Raw genomic sequence first — 26,682 nt, 5'->3', positions numbered from 1 at the left:
TTCTCGTCATAAAGAGACGTTTATTCAAGTGGATCCACCATTGCTTGAATTGCCATTAGAATGTCCATTTGAACCATTCGAGTGACCATTAGACGAAGTCTTTTCGGTATCCAAATATGGCTTCTCTCCCAAAACTGTGATTCTGTAATGGTGACGAGCCGAAGTCTTGTGTTGCAAGAAGTCAGCAATGGCTGAATGTAATAAGAATCTGTTATCCCAGGCAATAACGGTTCTGGCATCGGTTCCCTTGTGGGTTGCTCTTACTTGAATCTCAGGGTTATTGGTAACATGGCTTTCCAAGAAGTTAAGAATAGCGTCCGATTCAGTTGGTTTGAGACCCTTGACTCTTTGGATAAAACCCCTGGAGAAGAACAACGCCTTCTCCCCTGTAACAGGATGAGTTCTTACCAATGGGTGCTCAGTGAAGTAATCAGCTTTAATTCTAGCAGGAACATTCTTCAACTTGGCAAATTCATTGATGTAGTAATTGGTGTGAATTACCGTTAAGGTTTCAAAGAACTGTTGAAGCTGAGGAGATAATCTGTTGTAAGCTTCCCTCAAATCAATGAAGACAGTGTCACCACCACTTGGAGGAGCTTCCAAAGCTACAAAGAAACTGAACGAAGCAGGGTACTCCTCAAAACTGATATCAGAGTGCCAGTTTGCAGTGTTGGTTGCCCCAGCAAATTGAGCAGCATAACGCTCTTCTCCTCCTTCAGGTCTGAAAGTGACCAATAATTCTGGATGGTTCTCAGCAGAGAAACTGGTTGGGTGAATGTGCAAAGGGCCGAAGTATTCACCGAATTGCTTTGCAAAATCAGCACCTTTATCTCTGAAGTCTTGGTTTCTGAAGACAGCCAAACCTCTTGTTTCTAAGAAGAGAGCCAAATCATTCTTGCCTTCGTCCGAGAGTTCACTTAACTGGATGCCGTCGATCTCAGTACCGAAGTTGGGAGACAAGTCGAACGTCTTCACTTTCGAGTTTTGTGGAAACAAGTTCTTGAAGCTGGCGTCTCCCAAGTGACCCTTGTCATTCTTGGCTCCGTCCACGTTCTTGACATTACTGTATTTTCCTTGTTCGTTGAAATCAAGGGTACCGAAATATTCTGGGTATTTGATGGTTTTCTTGATCTCTTCGATATTTTCTGGCTTGAGTCCTCCGAAGTCACTTTTCTTGACCTTTTCAGCCACCAAAGGGTCGAACAAGTCGGAAAACGATGGTTTATAACTCATTTTTTATGATTATAAGTGTCAATTTAAGGTGCAATTGTACAGTTTAAGTCACAACTGTATCACTGAAACTTTCCAGTAACAACCACATCTTCATCCCAAGCTCGAACCGACCCCATATATACCAACTCCGTCTTATCTAAAATTCATATGATTTGCAAATCCAACGACTGCTTTTTGCAATCAAATAATGAGGTGTGCACATGCCACAATTTTGCAATCATTATTTTGGAACCACCACACATAGTTAATGGGTAGAGATGGTGAGTATTACCACAGCTGATGACACATTATGTCGCTTGTATGGATGTAATAGTGACGGGACGAGCCCAGAAAAGCTTTATTTCCGATACGATCGAAGGAACGATATTTGTGGGATGTTGTGGATGGAGATAATTGCATCAAATCGTAGGAATTCAAGACATTTTGTATGAGTCACTATATAGTGCTTGGGAGAGGTGATGACGTCATGGCTGCAAGCCGGGGTGGGACCGGATACATATAGATTATAGGGTGAATTCTTTGGGAGAGTGCTTTAGGTGAATGCTTTGCTGTGAATTCTAAGAGATAATAGGATAATAGGATTATTCCGTAGGTAATTACAGTTGTAACAACGGAAATCCCAGAGATTTACTAAAAAGTTGAAAAACCAGTAAAAAACAAGAGAAAAAGGGGTAATTCCATGCATATATACATTATACGTTATGGCTTTGGGTGAATGCTTTAGTTGTGAATTCTCAGAGATTTTGAACCAAAATTATAGGAATATCCCACACATTATTACTTCTATAACACATACCCAGATTTCTACTAAAAAATCGAAAAACCAGTATTGAACAACAATATAAAGGGGTAACAACGAGATTCCATTGTAATTACGTCAGCTATTTAACTTTTGTTTTTGTTCAAGTCACGTGACTTTTGCTCACAGCACGAGATTTCCGGTCTCTTCTTCTACCTTAAACATTCCGACTGGGTTCTTTCCCCCTCCCTCGTTAATGCCTTGGCGGATAAAGATAGGTCCACAATAAATGATAAATGATGACCACCATCTGGAAGAAGTACTTGAAAGGGAAGCAAGTTCCTTTGTTCATTCACTCCAGAGACTACCAGAAAGAGTAATAATTGCTTCCGAGGTACTATTCCCCGGTACTATTCCGAAAGGAGTAGACACCTTCTTTCTCATAGTTTCTCATAGTCTCTAATAGTTTGTCCTTCCTTCCCCTGCCTCTCCTTTGTACATATCACATCCCCGTTTATCACAAGCCACCCACCCCACCACCGAGTCGCAGTCGTAATTCCACACCCGTCGCCGCGCATCCCCTGCTCGGATCTCACCCACATTTCGTCCTGCACCCGTCTCGTTTAAACGTCCTGGTAACACAAGTTGCGCAATTCGTTATATGAATAATCATCCCTAGTTTGATCTATAACTGTCTTTTCCACCAGCAATTTCTCTCCTGGAAAAGAAGAAAACTACACGAATCGCAAGAAAACTACCCAAGTATGTCCTTAGTTAAAAACATCATCGTTTTTGGAGCCCACGGAAAAGTGGGCCAGAACTTAATCCGTCTTTTGTCAGCAAAGACATCACCTTATACGGCCACGGCAGTAGTTAGAAACAGCGACCAAGCGTCCAAAATCGCCGAGATCTCGTCCAATTCGCCCAAGGTGTCTACAGCACTCCTCAGCATCGATTCTGCCAATGTCTCCGATATTGCAGACGCAATTCACGGCCACGATGCCGTGGTATTCACTGCGGGGTCGGGAGGTAAGAATTTACTCCAAGTTGATTTGGATGGAGCTGTCAAGACTTTCGAGGCCTCTGTGATCCTGAATGTCAAGAGATACGTCCTAGTGAGTGCTATCTACGCCGACAATAGAGATCTTTTCGAAAAATCGCCAATTCGTAACTATTACATTGCCAAGCACTACGCCGATAGAATTCTTCAAGCCGAATTCAAAGACGAGTTGGACTATACTATTTTGAAGCCCTCTCGTTTGACGGACGAGCCTGGTACAGGCAAGATTAAGATCTTAGAGGCAGACGACGAAGCAGGCGATGTCACCAGAGAAGACGTTGCCAAGGTAATCTACGAAGTTCTTAACAATAAGTTGACTGTTCACAGAAGTTACGACTTTAACAACGGAGAATCGCTGATTTCGGATGCCGATACCTTTAGATGATGAGCCAATTGAGGTATTTACTTTATTTATTGCCAATTGAATGACAAGACGTAGCAGCAGCAATTTCTGCTTTGTCATCATCACTATTTTACATCGCTTTTGAACATTTTCATGACTGGAAAGTTGATATACTCCATCTTGTATCGTGTTACTCTTCTTATCATTTCCTAGTTACTTCAGACTCTCTAATACAAAATAGTTCTTATTATTGCAGGATTATCTATTGAATAGGCGTATTATTATATTCAAATCATACGAATAGTCTATAAGGGTCTTATCTCTTATGGATAATAGATGTATAATGTACAGTATTTTTGGGTGCAAAATCGGATTTCAAGCCCCGAATTGCATTTCTATATTTCCTGATTCCTTAAAACAAACCTTCGATCTCTCCGTCGTCATCGACCTCAACATTCATGAAACCAGCATGCGTTGGCAAACCTGGAATGGTCATGATCTCGGCTGCAAGTGCATATAAGTACCCTGCACCAGCAGAACATCTGACCTCTCTGATTGGAACAGTGAATCCGGTTGGAACTCCCTTCAATGCTGGATCGTGGGATAACGAGTATTGTGTCTTGGCGATACAGATAGGCAATTTGTCGTAGCCTTGTCTGGTGTAAGTCTCAATCTGTTGCTTAGCCAAAGGAGAAAGCTCGATGGCAGCAGCTCCGTACATCTTGGAAGCAACAGCGAAAATCTTGTCTTCGACTGAATCGTTGACATCGTACAAGAACTTCTGTGGAGTGGTTTCATCAGATAACTTCACGGCTTCGACGACGGCCTTGGCCAATTCAAGAGCTCCAGCACCACCTTCAGCCCAATGGTTGGAAGGAACAGCGAAGTCAGCACCAGCCTTGAGAGCCTGTTCTTGAATCAAAGAAATCTCGGCTTCAGTGTCAGTTTCGAATTTGTTGATAGCAACAACCACAGGAACATTGTACTGCTTGATGTTGCTGATTTGTTTAGCCAAGTTGGCACAACCCTTCTCCAAGAAGTCCAAGTTCTCAGTAACATACTCATTTGGTAATGGTTGACCTGGTTTCACATCAGTGGCACCACCATGAAGCTTAAGAGCTCTGGAAGTAGCAACAAGGACTACGGTATTTGGCTTGAAGCCAGAAGTTCTACACTTGATGTTGAAGAAACGCTCTCCACCCATGGTGAAATCGAAACCAGCTTCTGTGACAACGAAACCCTTGGTTCCACTGTTGATAGGGTTAGAAGGAGAAGTCAATTTCAATGCCAATTGGTCAGCAATGACAGAAGAAGCACCGATGGAAATGTTGGCAAATGGACCAGCATGAACAAACACTGGAGTTCCCTCAAGAGTTTGCATCAAGTTAGGCTTAATAGCATCCTTCAACAAGGCAGTGATGGCACCAGCACATCCGATATCTTCAGCAGTGATAGCTTCACCTGTTTCCTTCTGGGTTCCAACGACGACTTTACCAACTCTTTCTCTCAAGTTCTTCAACGAAGTGGAAAGAGCAAGAATGGCCATCAATTCGGAAGCGACGGTGATGTCCATTCCAGACTTACGAGGTGGGAACTTGCTTGCTTCATTCTTACCTTGACCAATAGTGATTTCACGTACAAAACGATCGTTACAGTCGACAACTCTCTTGATAGTAATAGACTCTGGGTCAATGTTCAAGTGGGCAAACTTGACGATTTCCTCATCTGTCAAGTCATCTGGGTTGGTCTTGGTAATACCCAACTTCTCTAATCTGGCCAAATTGGAACGGGTAAAAGTTCTCTTTCCTTTCTTAGCTGGCACCAAACGCTTGTAGAAACCTTTGATGGTTTTAGATGTAGCTTCATGGAACATACGAGTATCCACAGCAGCACAGAGTAAGTTCTGAGCAGCAGAAATGGCATGAATATCACCAGTCAAGTGCATGTTGAACTCGTCCATAGGAATCACTTGAGAGTAACCACCACCAGCAGCTCCTCCCTTGACACCGAATGTTGGTCCCATGGAAGGTTGACGAACGTTGGCAATGGAGTTGTATCCCAAATGAGCACCCAAAGCTTGAGTCAAACCCATGGTGGTAGTAGATTTACCTTCTCCCAAAGGAGTTGGGGTAATACCAGCAACTAAAACGTAGTTACCCTTCTCGGCAGCAGAACCTTCGACTTGTTCATCCAAACGCTCAACAACGGACTTAGGATCAACCTTGGCCTTGAAATGTCCATATGGCTCTAATTCTCTTTCCAAAAGACCAAGTTCTTGGGCGATTTTGGTGATCTTCTTAGGCTTTTGGGCTCTTGAAATGGCAATATCACTTGGAACAGGCGATTCGAGTTGTAAAGGAAGTGGCTTGAACTTGTGTTCGTGAGCTCTCTTGGCTTGGAGCACAGCAGCATCGTAGACGTTGCTACAGAGCATAGCAACAGTCATAGGTCCAACTCCACCAGGAACCGGGGTGATGAAACCGGCCTTCTTGGCGACAGCATTGTAGTCGACATCACCAACAAGCTTTTGGCCGTTTTTAGCAGACTCATCCGCTTTGTAGTTGATACCAACATCAATGACAATGGCATCTGGACTGACCCAATCGGCCTTGACGTACTCTGGAATACCAACGGCTGCAACGACGATATCAGCAGTTCTTACGACACCAGCAAGGTCTTTGGTGTGTCTATGGCATACTGTGACAGTACAGTCTTCGTTCTTCAACATTGCTGCTACTGGGGTTCCGACGATATCGGAACGGCCGATAACAACGGCATTCTTACCTCTGAGAGAAACTCCAGTTGTTCTGATCAACTCAATGATACCGCTTGGAGTACATGGCTTGAAAACCGGGTTTCCTCCTCTTTTGGAGAGTTCACCGACGTTGTAACGGTCAAAACCATCGACGTCTTTCTCTGTGGCCACGGAGTTGGTGACGAGAGTCTCGTCGATATGCTTTGGAAGCGGCAATTGAATCAAAAGACCGTTCACCTTAGGATCCTTGTTCAAACGGTCGATTTCCTCGAGAAGAGCCTCTTGGGAGATATTCTCATCGAGTTTAATGAGAGACGACTGGATATTCGACGATTCAGCAGCCTTAAGCTTAGAACGCACGTATGCCGACGAGTCTGGACGTGAGCCAACCTGGATAATCGTCAAGTTTGGGCGGAACTTGAGGTTCTCTTGCGATATGTCGTTGGAGAAGTGAGTTCTGTTGTAATCAAGAACCTTTTCAGCGATTTCCGTACGAATTGACTTGGCAAGCTTTGTTCCTGAGAGAACGACGGCATTGTATGATGGTTTGGTTGATGAGAATGAACGGATGCTGGCGACAAGCGTAGACTTGACGAGATGGCGAGACGCTGTTCTGGCAAGCATTTTGAGGTCGTTAAAGCGGTTTAAAACGGTTTAAACGGTTGAAATGGTTCAATGTATAGTTATTCTATAACGATTTGTCTGTTGCTATACAAAATTAATGGTGAAAAATACCAAAAAAACAGCGAACTTTGATGATTGGCTTGTAGGGCAGCAATGGCAATGACGCTACTTGTTGCTTAAATGCTTTGAATAGGTGTTATAACCGGAATTTCTTGTGTAAACCAACGTTTATCACTACTACTTTAATTGCTATAATACAGCACGGCTGAGGCTTCAAACGGCAGTAGAACTCTTTGTAGAAACGTAGGAAAACCGTAAAAAAATACACCACAACGATCCTAACAACCTAATTAATCCACTTTTCAGGTTTTTACTGCAAAAAATCCCCGTTAATACCGATTTTTCACTCGTTATACCTTTGCGATGACTATGAATCACTGCGATTTCAACGGTTTTGCTCCAAAATCACTGAAAACACTCGGAAAACACCGGCGAAAAAGACCCAAAAACTCGGTTTTCTCGAACTATCTCGTCTCTAGATGGTACCAGGCACGATCTAGAACTATTATCAACAGTTTCTACTCCAAAATAACTGTTTTTGGAAGAGAACTCTACAAATAACAACCATAAAATTAATCCGAGTCTGCCTCTTCCTTTATAAATAATGCAAATAGCGCTAGTAGCGCTGCAACCGCACAAAAAAGAAACAAAAAAAAAAAAGAAGTTAAAAAAGCCCGACGGGGCCAGGATGCAGTACCGGCTCACCAAAGTTAACGGGATTTTGGTGGTCCGCTAGCAAAAATTTTCCAATGAGTCATTGGCGGGAGGGCGGGTTGTAATTGGCTGGGGAGCGAGGGGGGCTGCAAGGGAGGCGTGGGAGAGTTTGGGAGGCATTGGAGGGCAAATAGAGGAGATAGAGAGAGGTGTAATGGGAATCATAGAGGTTATCAGTAGCCACAATAGGTGGACATGTAAATAGAAATCACAGATAGATAGCGGAGTCGAGAAGTAGATTAGGATTTTTGACTCGGGATCGAGGAGGAAATCTCACAGGGGAGGTGCGAGTCACCGCTGCGAAGGAGTCACTTGCGGCCTAAATTTTGGGGATGTGGGCGGGGGCAGAGTCAGAAAGACCAGTACCGCAGTATAATTAGAAGACCCGTACCGCAGAAGAAGAAGAAGAAGAAGAAGAAGAAGAATACGGTTAGATGCAAAATTAGAGATAAGTCGTAATGCAAAGTGGCAGAGATATACTTTGGGAAAGCAGAAGTGATCCGGGGGTCATTGGAGATACTTGTGATGGTCACCACGTGAAATTGATATTGGGATTTGGGTAAGTTTTGTTACTAGTAAATCTGCTGGAGGTGTTACTGTGAACTGTATACCAGAGTTGCTCTAAAAACCAATGGAGTTGGGGCGATAATATATGGAAGTATGGATGTATGTATGGGTGTATGGGTGTTTATGTACGTGTATGTCCAGGCGCTACCGATTAGAGATATACATGTTTCTCCTTAAGATAAACACCATATAGAGAATGGGAGTATTGACGGTGATTTCATTCTTCCATGATTCTTGATATTCCTTGATAAGAAGTAGCAAATAATACTATCATAGTAATAATTATAATAGTAAAACACGGACTTGGCATACCTACTTCAAACAATAAAATAAGCTTTCCTCGTTGTTTCTGTTGCATATAAACTGTCTTGGGGCATTTTGCACCCAAAGGGCAGGCAGAAATCATATTTCATTTTAACTAAGTAAAAGAGCTACACTAATTGTATTATGATGACAATAATGATATGAGCGCTCGATTCAACTACTCTGGTGAATACTGACTTCCGTTTGATTGTCTATACTTGATTCTACGTGGAGATCTTTTGGAGGAGGTCTTTTTAACTCGTCAGCAGTACACATAAGTCCATTATTATATATCTAACTACCCTTATACTCACAGTGGGGTATACCTTCCGTATGATATATAGAAAGCTTAACCAAATACTGTATGTTACCCCTAAGCACTATGTCACATTAAATATGCAAATATATATTAAATGCGGTTTCCGAATTGAATTAAATAAATATTATATACGTAATTTCTACTCATTATTTTATGATTCCTGTTCTAATAAATCCTTTCCTTCACTAGCTCCCAATATCCCCACAGGCAGAAGTGGATCATCTTCACTTGTTACCAAACCGTCCGAATTGGTACTTTTGTCACTTCTTAAATGCTTCAACATAGCCTGAGCTCGGAGCATAATTTGATCAGTCTTATTTGGAGCGTTGACTGGCTCATTCTGCTTTCTTCTTTCGTTGATTCTTCTCTTCAAGGAACTGACACTTTCATATTCAACCGACTTCTCTAAATCATTATTCAATCTACCATCATTTTCTGACACCCGCTCTAACATTTCGTCAACGGACATAGTAGAATAGAACGAGAGAGCCTTGCTTCTACGATTTCTGTTTTTGCGCTCTCGAGAATCATTACTTGAACCAACCAGAGCAGATGTTTTCAATCTCTCCAAAAGGCTGTCAATTCTATCAGCTCCGCCTTCGCCACTTGAAGATTTCTTGGACGTTGAAATATCAGCCTTATGTTCCTTTCTTGATCTTTTACTGCCTGATTCAACTTCATCGTCGTCGTCATCGGAATAATCAGAGTCAGCTTCGTCATCGTCTTCATCGTCGTCGTCATCGTCGTCATCTTCCGCTCCTGACAGGACCTCTTCATCTTCTTCTTTTTGTTGTTCCTTGTCCTTCTTCTTGTTCAAAGACTCCTCGATCATTCTCTTTCTTGCTTCGTACAATCTCTCGTCTTCCTCCTTTTGGATATTTTCAACATGAGCTTTCTTAAACTCGTTCACAAAAGTGACAAACTTGTTAAAGAAACTGTTTCTGCTTGCAGAATCCTTGGAGTTTTCACCGAAATGTTCCATCAAGTTCGTAAACTCAGTTAACGTCCTATTCAAATGCGCTTGTAAGATATTGTTCTTTACCCTTGCTGTTTCAAGAGGAGCGCTAACCTTCTCGAGGACCTTGTCTTCCAGATGAAGTAAACTTCTATCACTCAAATTACCTTTTGTGAGGGAACTGTTTATATTCGTTATGACCTTTCCAAATTCGAGACACTCTGTTTCTACTTGCTCAATTGAGATATTTTGGATTACATTCAAACAACCCAATTCATCTACGAAAGATCCGTATTCCGGGAAAGAATTTCTAATGATTTTTTCGATGTAGTGTAAGAAGGTCATAGAATTCTTGTCGTCTTTCATAAATTTCAACCGTTGTAAGGTATCCAACTTGAAACCCATTGCTTGCTTGGCACTATCATTCATAAAGTTACCAACAGATCTGATAATACCAAGGACATTTTTCAAACTGTCAGAATTTCTCAAATGCTTATCCGCCTCATCAATAAGTTGTAATTTCTTAATAAGATCTAGATAGTCTTTCTGGTATGTTTGGATAAGCAAAAGAGCACGAGATCTGGATTTCCAGTAATGTCTCAAATTGAAACACAACTCCAAAAATATTCTGTCCACTCTCTCTAATTCTTCCGCATTCTTCGTAGGAGTTCTGTTAGGATGCGAGAGATCTAAGGAATACGGACTGAAATTTCTTATCATGGTATCACTCATGTCTGTAAGGGAATCACTGCTGAAGAATTCTAGGACATTGTAGTTCTGAAGTATATCGCTGTCGCAATGTAAAACCTTCAATACAAAATCTTCCACGGAAATATTAGCAAACATATGGAGATTGATTCCAAATTGTTGTGCTAAATCTCTGCTCAAATAAGATAGTTTTTTGGATTTCGGAGGCAACCTACTTCTGTTTGCAGCATTCTTAAATTTCATTGCAGTATCTTTGGCCACAAAGACTCTTTCAACTTCTTTCAAAACACCCTTTTCCTGCAATTTCCCTGAAAGCTCATTGTGTTCAATATCGTTCCAAAATGTCTTCTGAATGTTGTCGATTTTATCCCAATGCATCTGCTTTAGTTTGGTTTTTGGTTTGATCAACTCCATCCCCTTAGCTTCCAAATCCAAAGCTGTTGCCCTATTCGGAGAAGACGTCCCTGGTGTCGAGATCCCAGACAGAATATTATTCTTACTGACGTTTATCTCTGATGCTGAGGCATTCACAGAATTATTTCCAGTGAAAATACCAGGCAAAGGAGGAGGAGGTGGAGGCGGCGGAGGTGGAGGCGGAGGCGGAGGAGGCGACAGCGAGTTTGATTTACCTTCTTCCAGCTTCATAAAGTTAGGCATTGGTGGCGGTGGAGGAGGAGGAGGAGGAGGAGGGGGTGGTGGTGGTGGTACGGCTCCAGAATCCTGACTTACGGTGGCAGACATAAATGAAGGCAAAGGTGGAGGAGGCGGCGGCGGTGGTGGTATGGAGGAAGACCTCGACGACGTTATACTTTGAGATATTGGTGGTTGAGTGAATGAAGATAAAGGAGGTGGAGCTGGAGTTGGCACATTGATTTGGGTATGACCATCCAGCTGCTGAAATGGGGAACTTGCGACAGCAGTGTGTTGACTATCTTGCAAAACTGACAGAAGTAATGGCGATGATTCGCCTCTGGCTGCAAGGTGTTGACTGTAAGACATAACGACCAGCTGTCCTGCTGAACCAGAGTAGGAGCCACTTTCATCTCGTTTCTGCTTCTGCTGTTGTAGTGCGATATGTTGACTAAACGGCATCACCTTCAGTTCATTTGGAGACGAAGTTCTAACCTCGTCATCCATAGCTGTTGAGGGCAATGAGCTTGATGATTCATAACCACCAGAGACTCTGGACGTGCCAGAACCTCTTCTCCTACCCAATAGCGGGGGAGTTGGAGGTCTTCCAAATCCATGAAATTCTGATTCATCTTTTAAGCTAGCATATCTCACTTCTTTAGAGTAATTACCAACAGATGTTGAACCTTCATTCCGGGAATGATGCGAATGTTGGGATCTTGCGGAATGGGTGGAGCGAGTAGATTTAGAGTATCCAAGTTTATCCAATTGCCCAGATGCTTCGTCTGGAAAGCTACCTCCAGATATACGCAGACCATTTTGGTATCCCGCATGGCCCACTCCTGAGGAGTATCGAGTGCCAGACACTTTACGTGATGGTAATGAACTTGATGCTTCACCTGAGCCATAATAACCAGAGCCTGTATCTCCAGAGAGAGCAGAGTCACCAAATACTTCTTCGGTAATATGTTCTTGTCCTTCTGAAATCTTAGAGTGAGTATCTTTGCCTCTCCCATAATGGTTACCAGTAGGATCAAGAGTAGAAGCACGAAGAGTAGGCGATTTACCCCCCAAAAAGCCTTGAGTTACTGATGGCTGGGCCGTTTGGCCACTATGACCAGTTCCGTATGTGCCACCTGTAGAAGCATTAAGATCACTTGTAGAACCTCCCGTTATATATCCACTGTCAGTCTTGTGTTTGGTATCTCCAGATTCGTAAAAGGTACCACTGTCCGCAGTAGCACGATGTCCACCAGACGCTCTGTCGCTAAATCTTCGTCCAAGTAGCAGAGATCTAAGTTCGTTATTTTCAATACCGCTCGTACCATCTGTAGAAGCGTACAATGCACTACCTATTTGACCCACAGTGGACATGTTAGCTGAATCTTCGCCTTTTTGGAATGAGCCCGTAATGAATGTTGTCATCGGAGAATAGACATGACCTGGGTTGTATGGCTCGGAAGGTTTGTATGCACCTGCTTTATAAGATTCTGCTCTACTATCAGCAGATCTGTACAGCCTTTGGCTGTATTTACGATCAATAATATCATCACGAGATTTGTATGAGTCTGCCACTGGGGAAATAACATCCAGTTCACTCTTTTGAAAGCTAACTTCACTATAGAACTTGCCTTCATCTTCATCATCGTCATCATCTTTTGTAGGGCTGTATCTTGAGATTATGGTAGACTCTAGCTCTTGGAGCATATCCTCGCTTCTTTGTTGTGCAAGTTCTGCAATTGTGGAGACTCTATAATAACTGCTCTCAACGCTATTGTCAGCTCTCCCGTACTTGTATCTCTCGTCCTCAAAAGACTTCAATCGGCGATTTAAAACATTGATTTGATGCTCTTGGGACTCTATGCGATCATCCTTAAGCATATTATCCTTCTTCAATCGAAGAAGTGTTTCGTTCAAGCCATAGCTAGCTTCGATTTCCAATTTTCTGTTTTGTTCAGATAGGCTTTTAATTGTTTTGTTCAACTCTTTCGACTCTCCAACAGCCCTTCGAGCAGTATCATCAGATTCTAAACGATCCATCACACGCTGAATTGATATGTTGAGAATTGAATTCGCGTCGGAAGAAGTGGATGCTTTCACGACGTGTTGCATTACCTGGTCAATGAGAGTCAACATCTTTAGTATTTCATTCTCGTCACGTTCGCTATCATTCACGAGAAGTATGTTTCTTATGATATTTGCAACATGCGATTCACTGGAGTCCTCGGATTCCTCACTCAGATTAATGCCCGTATACTGAATTTTGAGAATTTCCAATAACTCCAGAAGGTTCATCAGGTTGTACATAGTCGAAACCGAAGCCTTGGCGGCACTGCCCAAAGTTACAAAGTTATTATAATCTTCCTCAGCAGCAGCCTCATACTTTTCTATCTCCTCGTTAATACGGTCATTATGGATCATGCGTAACTTTTCAAAGATTTTAAGCAATCGAGAGTCATTAAATTCACGACGAAGGGCAATTCTTTTCTTCAAAGATGGTGTTCCATCCACAAATGTGTTGAGCAATAATAAAGTGGTCAAGCAGTAGTCTTTCACATTTAAGTCTCCAGATGTCCTCTCGCTTTTACTTGCAAAGAGCTTGTCTAAAAACGATTCCAATGCATTTAACCATGGTTGAAATCTCACATCTTCTCCTAACAAATCCTTTAGGTTCACCATGTTATCTAGAATTGCAGGAAGAAATACATTGTTCTTGTAAATGGAAAGGAAGATCAATACTTCTGTAACCAATATTCTCGTAGCCAAACGGGGCGATATTAAGGAATATAGTATGGATTTTATGACATGTACCTTGTTTTTTGTAAACATTGCGTTCGAGTTAACAGAGGTGAAGTCGTCTCCTTCATCCTCTTCAAGTCGTTCTGCATTCATAATGTGCTTCAAGCATTTTACAATTAAAAATTCCTTGTCGAATTCATCGTTTGATTTTATACTCTTCTTGTTGATTCTTGAAAGAATGACAGCCAAAGCTGTTTCACCTTGTGCTTCGTGAAACTTCAGAACCCATGTCATGGCATATTTAGAGACATAAACATTGTCTTGTAGCTTCCTCTCCATCTTCTTATACTCCCTCAAGGTTAGCTTATTTGACATGATCTTCGACACGTACCATTCAGGCGAACCATCCTTCAACTTCTTCTTCTTGGATGATAGAAGACTTGAGTTCAATATCTCTTCACTTGACATACTTGTATCAAACGAAGATTTCTTAGTCAGGGACAACGAGTCATCGATAAATATACTCGTATTTCTTTTACTTGAACCCCCACCTGTCATCTTTGCAATTGCCCTGATAGCAGGATGCTGCCGTGTCGTTTTGGAACGCTCCAAGTCCAAATCGTCACTGGTCCTTGGACTCTCACTTTCTGAGACTACTTTAGCAACTTTTGAGCTACTCGTGGAACTATGATGAGAGATTGGAACTCCATCAACAGAAGACTTCTCGTGCACACTACTGGTCCCTTCTAGGGCCACCGATTTCAAATCAAATAAAGGATTTCCTTCATTTTCCCTTAAAAGCAATTCCCATTTTCTTTTGGTAGGAGATTCCCTTAAAGTTTTCAAAGCTTTCTCAGGAAAGACTCTGCTTGCAAGCAAATTTTCGAAGAGCTGATTTACGATTTCCGCTGATGGCATTTGATTGACATTCGATGCTACAGACGTGTAAGATTGAACTTGATGATTTGACCATCCACCGACTGGTGTAGGGTTAACTTTGCTGATGTACGAGCCCTTCACGGTCTCTATGCCTCCCGTGACAGCTCTAGTGATGGGTTTGGGGTTTACCTGTGAATTATGATATGGATTGTGCTCTGGAAGAGAGCTTGATGAGACGCTATTAGGACTTTGGCCGTATATGTTGTTTGGACTGTGGTGTGGGCTACTCGAGAAGTAAGGCTTGAATGAAGGGGGCGGCATTAAATCGTCGGTCGAAAGACCATATCCAACCAAATTAAGGCCTACGGCTGCCAATTGAGCCGGATCATGTATGTCACCCCTAGGCGGTATTACCAAATCGTCTGGTGGAGCCGGTAGTGGTTGAAGTTCCTTATCCCTAAGTTCATGTCGTTTTCCTTCTCCCAGGCTCGAAGTTCGAGATTTCGGTATCAACAGCGAGGACCCACTATTTACACTATTGGAATAGCCTATTCCGTCTCGTCTTGTAGAGCTATTGGTGGTACTATTATCGTTGTGGATCGACGTGCTGTATGAAGAGTACGGTATTCCATATGTTCCACCATAACTGTGGTAATTCGGATTACTGGTACTTGTGTAGTTACTGTTATATGCTGGGTCATTGGTAAGATTTTTGGAGTAATAGACATTACCTTCGTTGCCGCTATTGCTGCTATTATTAACCTCGGAGCTGCTGGCGTTGTTGCTGGTGATGCCCTTTAGATTGTAGTATCTATTATAGCTACTTCCACTGGCTCCCAGACCGACTCTATTAACACCGACATGGACATCATGAGTACTGCTACTTCCGTCATTGAAATGCAGCGATGTCTCACTTGTATCCGTAGGTATCCTACTTCCACCGGTCTTACTTGGAACTGGTGGTGGTATCGATGCCAAGGCCATGGTAGACGATCTGCTACGATTGCCGCTTCTCTCTGGAAGTTTCTGAACAACGATGGGTTCATTAGTAGCTGGTGCCACGGAATCGTACCGTATAGCTTGGAAGGCTTCGCCTTCTTCGTCACCTTTATTGTTGCTATTGTCATTCTGGTGACTATTGTCATCATGACCGGTCAATTCATGGAAATTCAAAATAGACGAAGTTCGGCCCAACTTCTTGAATCCCATGAACGTCTTTCTTCGGTTTGTTTTCAGGTCTTCTTCCGTGTCGTCATGGGTGGCATTGCTGGAATGACTGTGGGTAGTATTATTGTTGTTACTGGTGGTATTACTGTTGATGCTGCTGTGAAGCGAACTGGTGAAGTAGCTATAGGTACTGTTTCTTTTATTGTAATTACTACTATTACCGTCCCTTCCTTCACCATCATCGTCACCGTCGTTCTTCATCGTGACTACAGGTATAAAACTATACTAAACTAATGGTAAAACTCGCTCTTTCTGTGCAAACGGTGTGTTTCGTGCTCGAATGCAATACACCAATCGAACAATAGACAAACAATCTACCTACTTCTTGTACAATTGTCGTTTATATTGCCAGGTCATAACGTCTTGATTTGCCGTTTTGGGATACTAGACGCCGGCATGTGATTGTGTGTCACGTGATACGGGTTTAGACTTTGGGATTGAAGTTGGTTGAAGAAGTTGGTGGTAAGGGGGTAAATTTGGGTGGAATTGAGGGTAAAAATTGCGGTTTTTCTGCTGTACTGATTTGACTACAGTTCTAGTGGTACTGATCGTCGGCTTTATTTTTGGTAATAGCCTCGCTATTGTCTCCATATCGTTCGCTTGTCATGACATGAGTTCCCCTAACTCCAGCCCATTTTTTTTCAGGGTCCATTGTTTAGCGTACAGCGCTACCATATTAGCCGCGTCGCGTTTTTTTTTTTTTTCATAACAAATAAGTAGTTGATAGGAATATACATCCACCTTAAAAAAAAAATTGGAAAAGCCGCTCATAGAAATGTCGTTTTTTCGCCGCGTTTGTCGTGTTTCTCGGGATTTGAAGGTAGTTTAAGATATAAAGTAGTTGAATTTGCAGGTTGAGACATGGGAAGAGGGGTGTATGCAGGGGTACAAACATGATGAGAGGATATTTTTAATGTTTATTGAGCCGGTGGGTAATGTATAAGCGGCAATGATGTGAGGAGACATTGCAAGTCAGGACAGAGGTGGTGGAGTAAGACATGAAATGAGTTTCTTATGGTGTTATTGGATAATTCGATCTGGCGACTTACCATGGATCTTTGAACCCATTGGCTGGCTTTTTAACTCATTAGCTGGCTTTACGTAACCAATACCGCAAACTCCACTTCCTCTGACTTCTCTGGCATTTTCTCTTCGCTACTATTAATATCCTGCATATACATTTGTTTACCTCGGATCAGCGAAAAGTCGCGTGAGTAAGTACCAGGGCGGGAAGACGTGTTGGATGGGTATAGTGACAGAGTCTCCAGTGGGATGAGCAGCTTGAAGAGCTGTTAAAGCAACAATTACGAAAGGGAAGGACCTGCGGATGTTAAAGATACATTTCCCCAAGATTTCACAAGATTTGAACTGGAAATACCATTTTTCACCCGAATTAAACTACCACTTTCAATGGATACCCAAAAGTCGGTATTCAATTGCATCCATCAATACAAAATGGCATCAAATCCTCATATACTACTGCGGCGTGGATGTTACCAACTCCATCCCCCTCGGATATTCTCTTTCACGTGATCACGATCTCCCCGGATCTCAAATGATCAATAAACAAATTCAGAATTTAGCAGCATTTAATTAATTTATCAATGTATTCTTTATGTCTATCTTTCAGTAGGCTTGTAGTGCTGATTCTAGGTAAAGTATGAGTTTCAGGGGAGCCACGAGCTTGTTTCTGAAAAACGAAGATGACATTGAAATCGTCAGCGAGCGGAAAGTACTAAGTCAACTGACTATGAAGTACCAAGAAAGAGCAAACCAACAGAAGAATATGGTTCGGAAAGGGCACGGAGGCAAGTCCTCGGGCCAAAAGCAACGGGCCATATCCAGTTTTTTTGCTTCATCGAGGAAAACTACCTCTACTACTAATATTACGTCTTCAAATAGAAACAATGGACCTTCATTAACTACACCAGAGAAGGTGAATTTAACGCGGTCTGATTCTATTCTTTCTAAAGCATTCACGAGTTCGAGGGGTGATTTCGAGGAAATAGGCAGTTCAGATACTTCCTTTGACACATCATTAGAAGTCATGAACTTTAGGAACCCAAATCTTTCAAATACCATTAAAAAACAGACAAAGTATGCCAGTCAGCCATCGCAGTCTGATTCACAATCAACCGCGTCTTTGAAGAGATCTGCTCTGGATCTTCTAGGTAGTTTCAGTATGGGTCAGGCGAGAAAAGTGCCGAAGTTAGAAAGGTACTCAGTAGAACCGGTTGAAAATGACGGAGACTCAACTTTGAGTGATGAGCAGCATAAGGTCATCAATACGGTGATGGTAGATAAGAAGAACGTTTTCTATACTGGTAGTGCTGGAACAGGTAAATCTGTGGTGCTCCGTGCATTGGTGACTCGCCTTAAAAGAGTGTATCAGGATAAAGTTGGAATTACTGCGTCTACCGGAATGGCTGCTTGTAATATTCAAGGACAGACTCTTCATAAATTTTTGGGTATTGGTTTAGGACAAGGAACTCTGAAAGAGATTGCAAATAGAATCACAAAGAGCTACATGAACGTACGAAAGTGGCAGGCGTTGAAGGTATTGGTCATCGATGAAATATCCATGATTGACGGTGAATTGTTCGATAAGCTTAATGAAGTAGCGCAGATAGTAAGAAAGAATAATAGGCCATTTGGTGGAGTTCAATTGGTTTGCACTGGTGATTTTTTCCAATTGCCTCCTGTTTCAAAGCAAGGAACGGCTAAATACTGCTTTCAATCAGTATCATGGAATAAAGTCATAGAGAAAACAATCTTGTTAACAAAAGTCTTCAGACAACAAGGTGATAATGAGCTTATTGAAATGTTAAATAGTTTACGTTATGGTGCGCTCGACCATGAGATCTCCAGAAAGTTCTACGCTTTGGAAAGGCCAGTGAAGTACCAGGACGGTATTGAACCGACTGAGCTTTTTCCAACGAGAATTGAGGTGAAGAACGCAAATACAGCAAGACTCAACCAGTTGAAATCAAGCCCTATTATTTTTAAATCAAAGGATAATGTGGTGGCACCAGAACTTAGAAAACAATTAGAAAACCTTATTTGTGAAGAGGTGTTGGTATTAAAAGAGGGCGCCCAAGTAATGTATCTTAAGAACTACAGCGACTCACTTGTTAACGGGTCAATTGGAACAATTGTGTTCTTTTTGACACAACGTCTTTGGCAGAAAGTATTGGAATTCTATGGGTATCCTGATGCCAGTGACCCTCAGATGCTAGATGAGATGCGGTTGCTTTCTTCACGTATGGGAGTGAAAGAACCTTGGGACGAAAAGGAAGCCCTCAGATTCGAAAAGATCCCTTCAGAGAGAAAATCAATCTTTATGAAACTTTGTGCGCTTGCAGGAGATGAACCTCTTTCAGATAGACTTCCTGTTGTCAACTTTAGACTAGACGGTTCAGACGAACTCTTTTTAGTAGAGAAACATGAGTTCAGCATTGATTATGGTAAAAAATTCACCAAGCCTGGCACCGATCCAATTCCTGAAAAGCTTGTTAGAGAGCAGTTGCCGCTTTTGCTTTCATGGGCTATTTCAATTCATAAAGCACAAGGTCAGACTATTGACCGATTAAGAATTGACTTGGGGAAGAGTTTCGAGAAGGGACAAGTTTATGTGGCCCTTTCAAGAGCGAAGAATAAGGAGCACCTTGAGATCAAGAATTTCCACCCCAGTAAGGTCGTTGCTGCCGATGTGGTGAAGAAGTATTATCAAGATATCAATACAGCGGAGTATTCCATTAGAAGTGGGACATTTTAAGAGGAGATTCGGTAGACAAAGACACACAGTCAATAACTATCGATATTTCTATGGCATTTCTTATTCATTTCATATCATACACTACTATGTCATCCAGTTTCATACCAGAGTCACCATTTTGGGAGTGACTCATTTTGCATCATTTTCGCAACCAAATTCATATTTTTCTGTATACTAGCAAAAAAAATAAACTCATCCACATTGCTATATATATATATACTTATATAATTATATACATATCTATAGCACGCATTCATTAACATACACTATATAGCACATCAAAAGTACATCAAAAGTACATAAAAAGCTTTTCTTTTTTAATTTCAATTCTTTATAAATTGACAATCTCTCCCGACTCCCATTCATCTCCCTACAACCCTCCCTCCTTCTCCTCCACTACTCTCTCTCATATCAATACCTTCCCATTAACATCATCATACTTCCATATCACTCACGTGACATCTGCTCCGTCCACCATGCAGTACCTCCCACCTCCAAAGAATCTCGATTTTTCAGCAAAATCTACAAGAAATGAACCATATTTTGATGATGAAATAGACCATAAAAGATACGACATAAACCAGATGAGCTTGGGATTCGAAGGATCTGCCGGAGATTTGGGATACAATGGGTTCCCCGTTCATTTGAACTATTTTAGTTCGCTACCGGACCCGTCGATTATCCATGATCCTCAGATGACTATAGTATTTAAGTCGTTGATGAAGAAAGACGCTATCACCAAAGAAAAGTCACTTGCCGACCTTATTCTGGCCAGTAAAGTGCCTCAGAATACAGCTGCATTCCAGGACGATCTCACCATCATAACTTGGATTCAATTGTACCCGAAATTGGCCATCGATAACTCTAGAGCAATTAGAACGGCTTCCCACCAAGTTCAAGCCATATTCCTTGAATTGGTCGGTGGAAAGGCCTACAGTAAATACCTCAAGAGTACTCTTCCAATCTGGCTCCTGGGAGTATTTGACAATGAGAAATCCGTAGCCGCAGCCACCTTCAAATCTTTACTCGAAAGCTTTCAAGACGATAAGGATAAAGTCGAGAATAAGATTTGGGTCATATTCTATGAACAGATTGTAAACTACATAAACACAGCTATACTCATAGAGAGCCCTGAAAGTTTATCAGACAAGCGGTATACCAAAGAATCTGATGCTAACCTGAAATATGAGCGTGTTTTGAATACCAGCTTACAGATGTTGATTAAAGTCATTGGATTAGTTAATAATGGAGTTATTCCTCTTGAGACGGTGAATTTTGAAGAAATGGGATCTTTACTTCAATCTGACAAGCTCTGGAATTACTTGGGCACTTCTATTACAGGAGATACTATGAACCTCCCATTGTTCAAGACCTTACTTGAAACCTTAAAGGTGATTTTTGCATCCACTTCTGACAAGGAAGTGTCTCCTTTTACTAAAAATGTGGACGATGTTAGAGGTCTTTATAAGACAATTGCAAAGAAGTTTATCAAGCTTGTAAAATTAAAGAATAATAAGGCAACTTCTAGTGGAAACATAATTTATTCATCATTCATTCTCCAATTTTGGGATACTTTACGGGCTTTGACTCTATTCTCGGGATTGTCTGATATCAAGAGCTTAAAAATAAAGAAGAATTTCTGGGAACTTGGCGGTAATAAGAGTTATACAAGATTCGTGGAATATTTGAAGCTAGGTAGCTGTAATCTGTCTCCTACCTATTATGTTATTTTGAGGCACTTTTTCATCGCTTTGTCTGAAACAAAATTCAAGACTGATGATGAAGACTTTGAATTTCTTGATTTTGATGATCTTGAGGATGCTTCTTTGGTTTTGATCAAAATACTTGGCAAGCAATACAAAACACTTCCTAACTATGACTTTAAAGAGAAAGCCGTTCAATGTATCCTATCTGTTTACCAGCAATTTCAAACTAAACTCAAACAACAATTAGACCAAGTTCTCAAAGTGTTGTTGTACCTCATTCTTGACTCCTTTGCTGAGAAGACAATTAGAAGAGATGTCATAATAAAGAAAAACGATATCATGAATGAGCTCAATTCCTTTTTGGTAGAAGTTATTCCAATCGACCAACTTAAGAATGTGCTTGAAGATTTCAACGACTCAATAGTGAAACTGGTTATTGAAAACAAATCAAAATTAGAAATAGGTGGCTTTGAATTTCAATCCAGTTTAATCGATCTAGTGAGGTCTTATTTTGAATTCATTAATCAGAACGGTTTGAAAGATACTGCCAAAAGTGTCACAACAAAAATTCTTCTATTGTTAGAAGAAGATAGCACCATCGAAAAACCTTCACAAGCTTTTAAAGTTGCATCCATTTTCCTAGATATTTATAAAGATGATGATCTTCATGATTTAAATTCGTTCTTAGAAGTCCTACCAAGTTTCATTGAAAGTGATTTCATCGACGAACCAATTGCATTGCTTCAAGCATTCACAAAGCTATCAATTCCAAAGGATTCCATTGTGGAAGCTATAAACGGCTCTTATCTTAAAATTTTAATGGAAGCACCATCTCTAATTCCAATATTTCTTAACTCATTAGAAGGCCAAGTTGACTTTGAAAAAGAGAAGGAGTCTTATCCAGAAATCTACCAATACTTACTGAATTTGTCTCTGAAGGAAAACTTATCAATTGAAGAGTCGAATCTCTTGTATAGCCAAATTAGTGTTCCAGGCATTTTTGATAACTTGGTTCAGTCCTCAGCCACTAGTAAAGCTAGAAGTATAGAATTTGTTAAGGTTGTCGCCAATCATGGATCTATATCCTCTTTGTCTGACCATTTCAATAGTGTGCACTTGAGGACGATAACAAGATTTGCATGGGAAGATATAAAAGATAAGGACGTTTCGAAGTTCTTTGAATGGCTCAAATCTGATGAAACCTACTTTAAGAGTTCTCTCTATGACTATATTAAGAGCGCTACAGATGGTACTAAGTTTGATGATATAGCTTCATTCTTGAAAGGAAAAGCTATTCCTATTGAAACCATCAAGTCAAGCATCAGTGATGCTTTGCGTGGCATACCGGTAAATTTGGTATCTCTCTCCAATCCGTTGGAACATAACGTCTACTTGTCTAGCACTAGTCTAGAACTTCGTTTAGACCTGACAATCATTTCTATTGGCAGGTTCTTTGACGCTGTGCTTAAGTCTGGCGAAATAGAGGACGAGAATGTGTATGTGACCGCAGCTTTTGTTAGCGAATACATCAATGATTTCCTCATTCTACAGAATTTCACTAAACTTAGCAACTCAGATGAGTATCTTACAATTAGGGAGGACGTCATGAAATCATTCTTGGGCCTTTTCAAAAGTGAGAATTTCGAGGTGGTGATCAGTACCGTGAATAATGAACAGTTAGACGGGTCATCTTTGACTCTGAGAATCTTAAGCACACTTAATTCAAGTATGCTTGAACTGGATGAAATTAGGGCATTGTATGCGTCCAGAATATTCAAAAGAGTTCTTGATTTATACTTTGAGAATATGTCTCTTAAATCCTTCGAAGACTCTCAGTGGGACCACAAAAACTTGCTAAACTTCCCAATAAAGCTTTCTGCCTTCCAATTGAGCACATCAAGATTTTTCACCAGCCCTAAATTTGATAGGATTCGGAACTATGTAGCAGCAGAGATCCTAGGTGTGAGAAAAGAATCTGATATTTTGACAGAAGGATTGAGATGGCTCTCCTTGAGCATCAATTTCTTTAACGTTGATGAGAAGGTTGAAGTTATTCCGTCCCATAGGCTCGCCATGATTTGCAATCAACTTTCAAATTGGTTGGAGTCTGGTATTGCTTATGACGAATCATTTATATCGATGAGGGTCCTTTTGGCAAAGTTTTTGAATGGTCTTATTTTAAAACAGACATCGTTACCGGACAAAGTTTGGGAACTCGCTCTGCAAGTGATAACTGACAATTTATCGACCTGTCAAGGCGAAAGCAGTCGCTTGGACTTGAAATTCTTCACGCTCAAATTACTCCAGACTTATTGGAACTTATCGAAGAAATCTGAGGTAGTGGAGTGGTCTGAAATATCAGAATCGGTTTACGAGGAGCTCTTGGACTTGTTTACAAATCAGGCCATTAAGAAATTTGAAGAAGAATTGAACAATCATGTGGTCATTCAAAGCAATGACTTGTTGGTCAGGGTTTTGCTTAGTGTGGACCTTCCAATTGAAGCATTACGAGAGAAAGAGGGCAGCTTCTACTCAGTTGTCTCCCACTGCTCTTTCCTGTCATTAAAGAGAGTCGCTGTCTTCTTCTTACTGCAAGTTATTGTTCCAACCCAACAAGAGTTAGTAGTTGAGTACCAATTGCTGAAGTCAACTTTGAACCAAGATGGGGAATATGACGGTCTGAACTTGAACATTGAGATTCCTCCCACTCTTTTGGAAGTGGTTGAAAAGCCATTGAATCATGATGTAGAAGATAATGATGCGGATAGCTCTAATTCAATTGCTTCATTTGTTTGGAGTTGGTATTTAATTTTTTCCCATTTCGAAGATATTACATATTCCCTTCGTGCTGAGTACATCAAGCATTTAAAGGAGAAGGATTCTATTGACTATCTATTGAACTATATTTTTGAACAAGTGGACGTTGCTGACAACAAATTCTTGAAGAAACTTTCCCTCGAAGAGCAGGTCAAACCTTCTGCTAGTGTTGAAAGCATTATTCAGAATTATGACATCAGCGAGGGCTTCCCAGCTGAGGAATTTACTTTTGAATTGAAATTTGTTTTAGTTCATCTTTACTATTTATCTTTGAGATATATTGGCTCTTACGTCCAGAACTGGTTCAAGGAAATCCGTGACCGTCAATTGAAACAGAAGATAGAAAAGTTTACGGTTAAATATGTCTCACCTATTCTTGTCACAAAGATCTTGCAAGAGGTGACCACATCTAAGGAAAAGCTTGAAAAGAATGATGACAATTTGACCATAAAGGTGAATAATATAACAAACGAAATAAGGTCTGTTTATGTCATTGACGAACAGACGATGGAAATGGTTGTTAAGATTCCTCATAATTATCCTTTGGAAAGTGTAACCGTTGAGGGACCTTTGCGTTTAGGAGTAAAGGATAACCAATGGAAAGCATGGCTCTTGGCCTCACAAAGAGTCATATCTCTCACCAATGGCTCAATCGTGGATGCTATAGAGCTTTTCAATAAGAACGTGAATCTTCATTTCTCAGGTTTTGAGGATTGTGCCATTTGTTATTCCATCTTGCATCAGGATCTCTCCCTTCCTTCGAAGACGTGTACCACTTGTAACAATAAGTTCCATGCTGCTTGTTTGTACAAATGGTTCAAGAGTTCAGGTAGTAGTACTTGTCCTTTGTGCAGATCTACCTTTAACTTTAGGGCAACCCGATAAACTGACTGTTCTCTTCATAGTTCATAGATCTACACTTGTAATATTATATTAGGAGTGGTATATTCTGTACCCAATAAACCAATCTATGTATAGTTAATACACCAATTCGCGGAATCCGTTAAACTCATTATTCATTTCCTATTAATAATATGTGGCAATCTTGTTGGTGGTGGTTGCTGCTGCTGCTTATTGGCCCATGGTGCTCCAGTCATGGAAACATTAGCCCTGGTGGTGTTGACTCCACGAAATCCACTCAATAAACCCGGTTCATTGTCCTCTTCCTTATCTTGTTTCTCCTCTCGAATATTGATAGGTAATTCTTTCTTGGTTTCATTGTCAATCCATGGATAGAGAACGTCTCCAAACCAAAAGTGCTGTACCACAGGGAACTTTCCGAGCACCTCCACATCGTACATTCTTAAGAGACCCTGTAGCACCTTAGCCCATAGTGAAACTGTTGTGTGTATATCGTAAATTATAGGCGAATGCTCGTTGAAAGGGCCCAGTTTGATTCTGTAGATGAATGCTATTGCATTTACATACAAATTGCTGGTTTTATGTGAATTTATCACCTGGCTAGACAAAACCTGCTGTACTGGAGGGGCTGATTTGTCATCGTTGAACTGAGCTGCTCCAAGAATATAGATGAGATGGAAATGGTCATCCAACCCCCATACGCCACGAGAGCCTGCTGGCTCCAAGTTATAATCAATAATGAGTCGTCTGCAGAGATCGTAGTATTTGGCGAAGATCGTCAATAAATCAACGGCTGGCAATGAATTGAATTCAAGCAACTCGAATTCAAACAACCCACCAAGGAATGCCAAGAAGGAAAATTCATGACCTGTTCCGTAATCAAGCCTAAGTTTTGATCCAAAGGAGTTGAGGAAGTAGCTGTTGAGCTCCAAGAAGAAGCCGTTTCGATCCAATCCTGGTGGTAGCTCGAGGTTTTCATCGAAGAGCAGTTGGATTTTGCCATGGACTTTGTCATGCCATTGACGGCAAGCCAAGTTTCCAAATCTTCTCGGACCCAGTAATGGTGGGGTTTCATCGATAAGCGAATTTAATGCTTCTATTACATTTAGAAGACCATCAAAGTTCTTCTGTTCGTGTGGAGTTCTCGTGGTGTTTTGTTGTATGCTCTCTACAGGTATAGTTCTCTCCTGGGGAATTGGTACAAGCGTTCTTCTTGTATTAGCAGCTACGGAGGAAAGAAGATGGGAGTTTCCCCCACTCTTCTTTCTGGTAGTCAATTCTGCATTTAGTATTCCCTGTGGCAATGGTGTTCCCTTTATCTTCTCCACAACTGACTTTAGCAAATGAATAAGTCTGTGATATGCCTTAGATTTCTTGAAATAAACGAGATCCGATTCCCCAAAAATTCGCTTGGAAGGCTCGGCCCACCTTTGTCTATCTATTGGTGTCATTAAAAGGTATCTATACTCACTACAATACTACTTTCTACGGAATGAACAGGAAAAGAACGGTTCCATTTACCATTATCGAATGCATGAAAATTGATGTATTTTTTATTGATAAAAAAGTATAATTTAGTGCAGGAAATCAGGGGTTTTTGGGGGTTGTCTAGTTTATGATATGTTGGTGTATGTGAGATGTTGGCGTTGGTGTATATGGTTGATTGCA

The 26,682-nt window shown here is 41.1% G+C and overlaps 6 protein-coding genes across 6 annotated transcripts; 2 read left to right on the top strand and 4 right to left on the bottom strand. All coding sequences in view use genetic code 12, as the record gives it.

Annotated features, from left to right (window-relative positions):
* Positions 1-24: 24 nt before the first annotated feature.
* On the bottom strand, positions 25-1,233 carry RJT20DRAFT_145197 (TauD/TfdA dioxygenase family protein; the record flags this gene model as incomplete). Its single annotated transcript, XM_064918784.1, has 1 exon — positions 25-1,233. The coding sequence occupies one exon, from the start codon at positions 1,231-1,233 to the stop codon at positions 25-27; it is 1,209 nt and encodes a 402-aa protein (XP_064775515.1).
* Positions 1,234-2,631: 1,398 nt separating this feature from the next.
* On the top strand, positions 2,632-3,602 carry RJT20DRAFT_40333 (uncharacterized protein). The gene has a single exon (XM_064920015.1). It carries the CDS (start codon positions 2,737-2,739, stop codon positions 3,415-3,417), a length of 681 nt encoding a protein of 226 aa, XP_064775514.1. The 5' UTR covers positions 2,632-2,736; the 3' UTR covers positions 3,418-3,602.
* On the bottom strand, positions 3,603-6,966 carry MIS12 (Mis12p). Its single transcript, XM_064920016.1, has one exon. It carries the CDS (start codon positions 6,752-6,754, stop codon positions 3,788-3,790), a length of 2,967 nt encoding a protein of 988 aa, XP_064775513.1. The 5' UTR covers positions 6,755-6,966; the 3' UTR covers positions 3,603-3,787.
* Positions 6,967-8,813: 1,847 nt separating this feature from the next.
* BNR1 (Bnr1p) lies at positions 8,814-15,355 on the bottom strand. The gene has a single exon (XM_064917056.1). The coding sequence runs from the start codon at positions 14,947-14,949 to the stop codon at positions 8,869-8,871; it is 6,081 nt and encodes a 2,026-aa protein (XP_064775512.1). The 5' UTR covers positions 14,950-15,355; the 3' UTR covers positions 8,814-8,868.
* Positions 15,356-20,194: 4,839 nt separating this feature from the next.
* RJT20DRAFT_127670 (ubiquitin-protein ligase) lies at positions 20,195-25,150 on the top strand. The gene has a single exon (XM_064917055.1). It carries the CDS (start codon positions 20,215-20,217, stop codon positions 25,036-25,038), a length of 4,824 nt encoding a protein of 1,607 aa, XP_064775511.1. The 5' UTR covers positions 20,195-20,214; the 3' UTR covers positions 25,039-25,150.
* Positions 25,151-26,523, bottom strand: RRD1 (peptidylprolyl isomerase). The gene has a single exon (XM_064917054.1). It carries the CDS (start codon positions 26,463-26,465, stop codon positions 25,170-25,172), a length of 1,296 nt encoding a protein of 431 aa, XP_064775510.1. The 5' UTR covers positions 26,466-26,523; the 3' UTR covers positions 25,151-25,169.
* Between the last annotated feature and the right edge of the window lie 159 nt (positions 26,524-26,682).

Source organism: Scheffersomyces xylosifermentans (assembly GCF_036884685.1).
Source record: "Scheffersomyces xylosifermentans strain CBS 12540 chromosome Unknown RJT20scaffold_3, whole genome shotgun sequence".
Classification (NCBI taxonomy): Eukaryota; Fungi; Ascomycota; class Pichiomycetes; order Serinales; family Debaryomycetaceae; genus Scheffersomyces; species Scheffersomyces xylosifermentans.
This window is presented reverse-complemented; position numbering and strand designations above follow the sequence as displayed.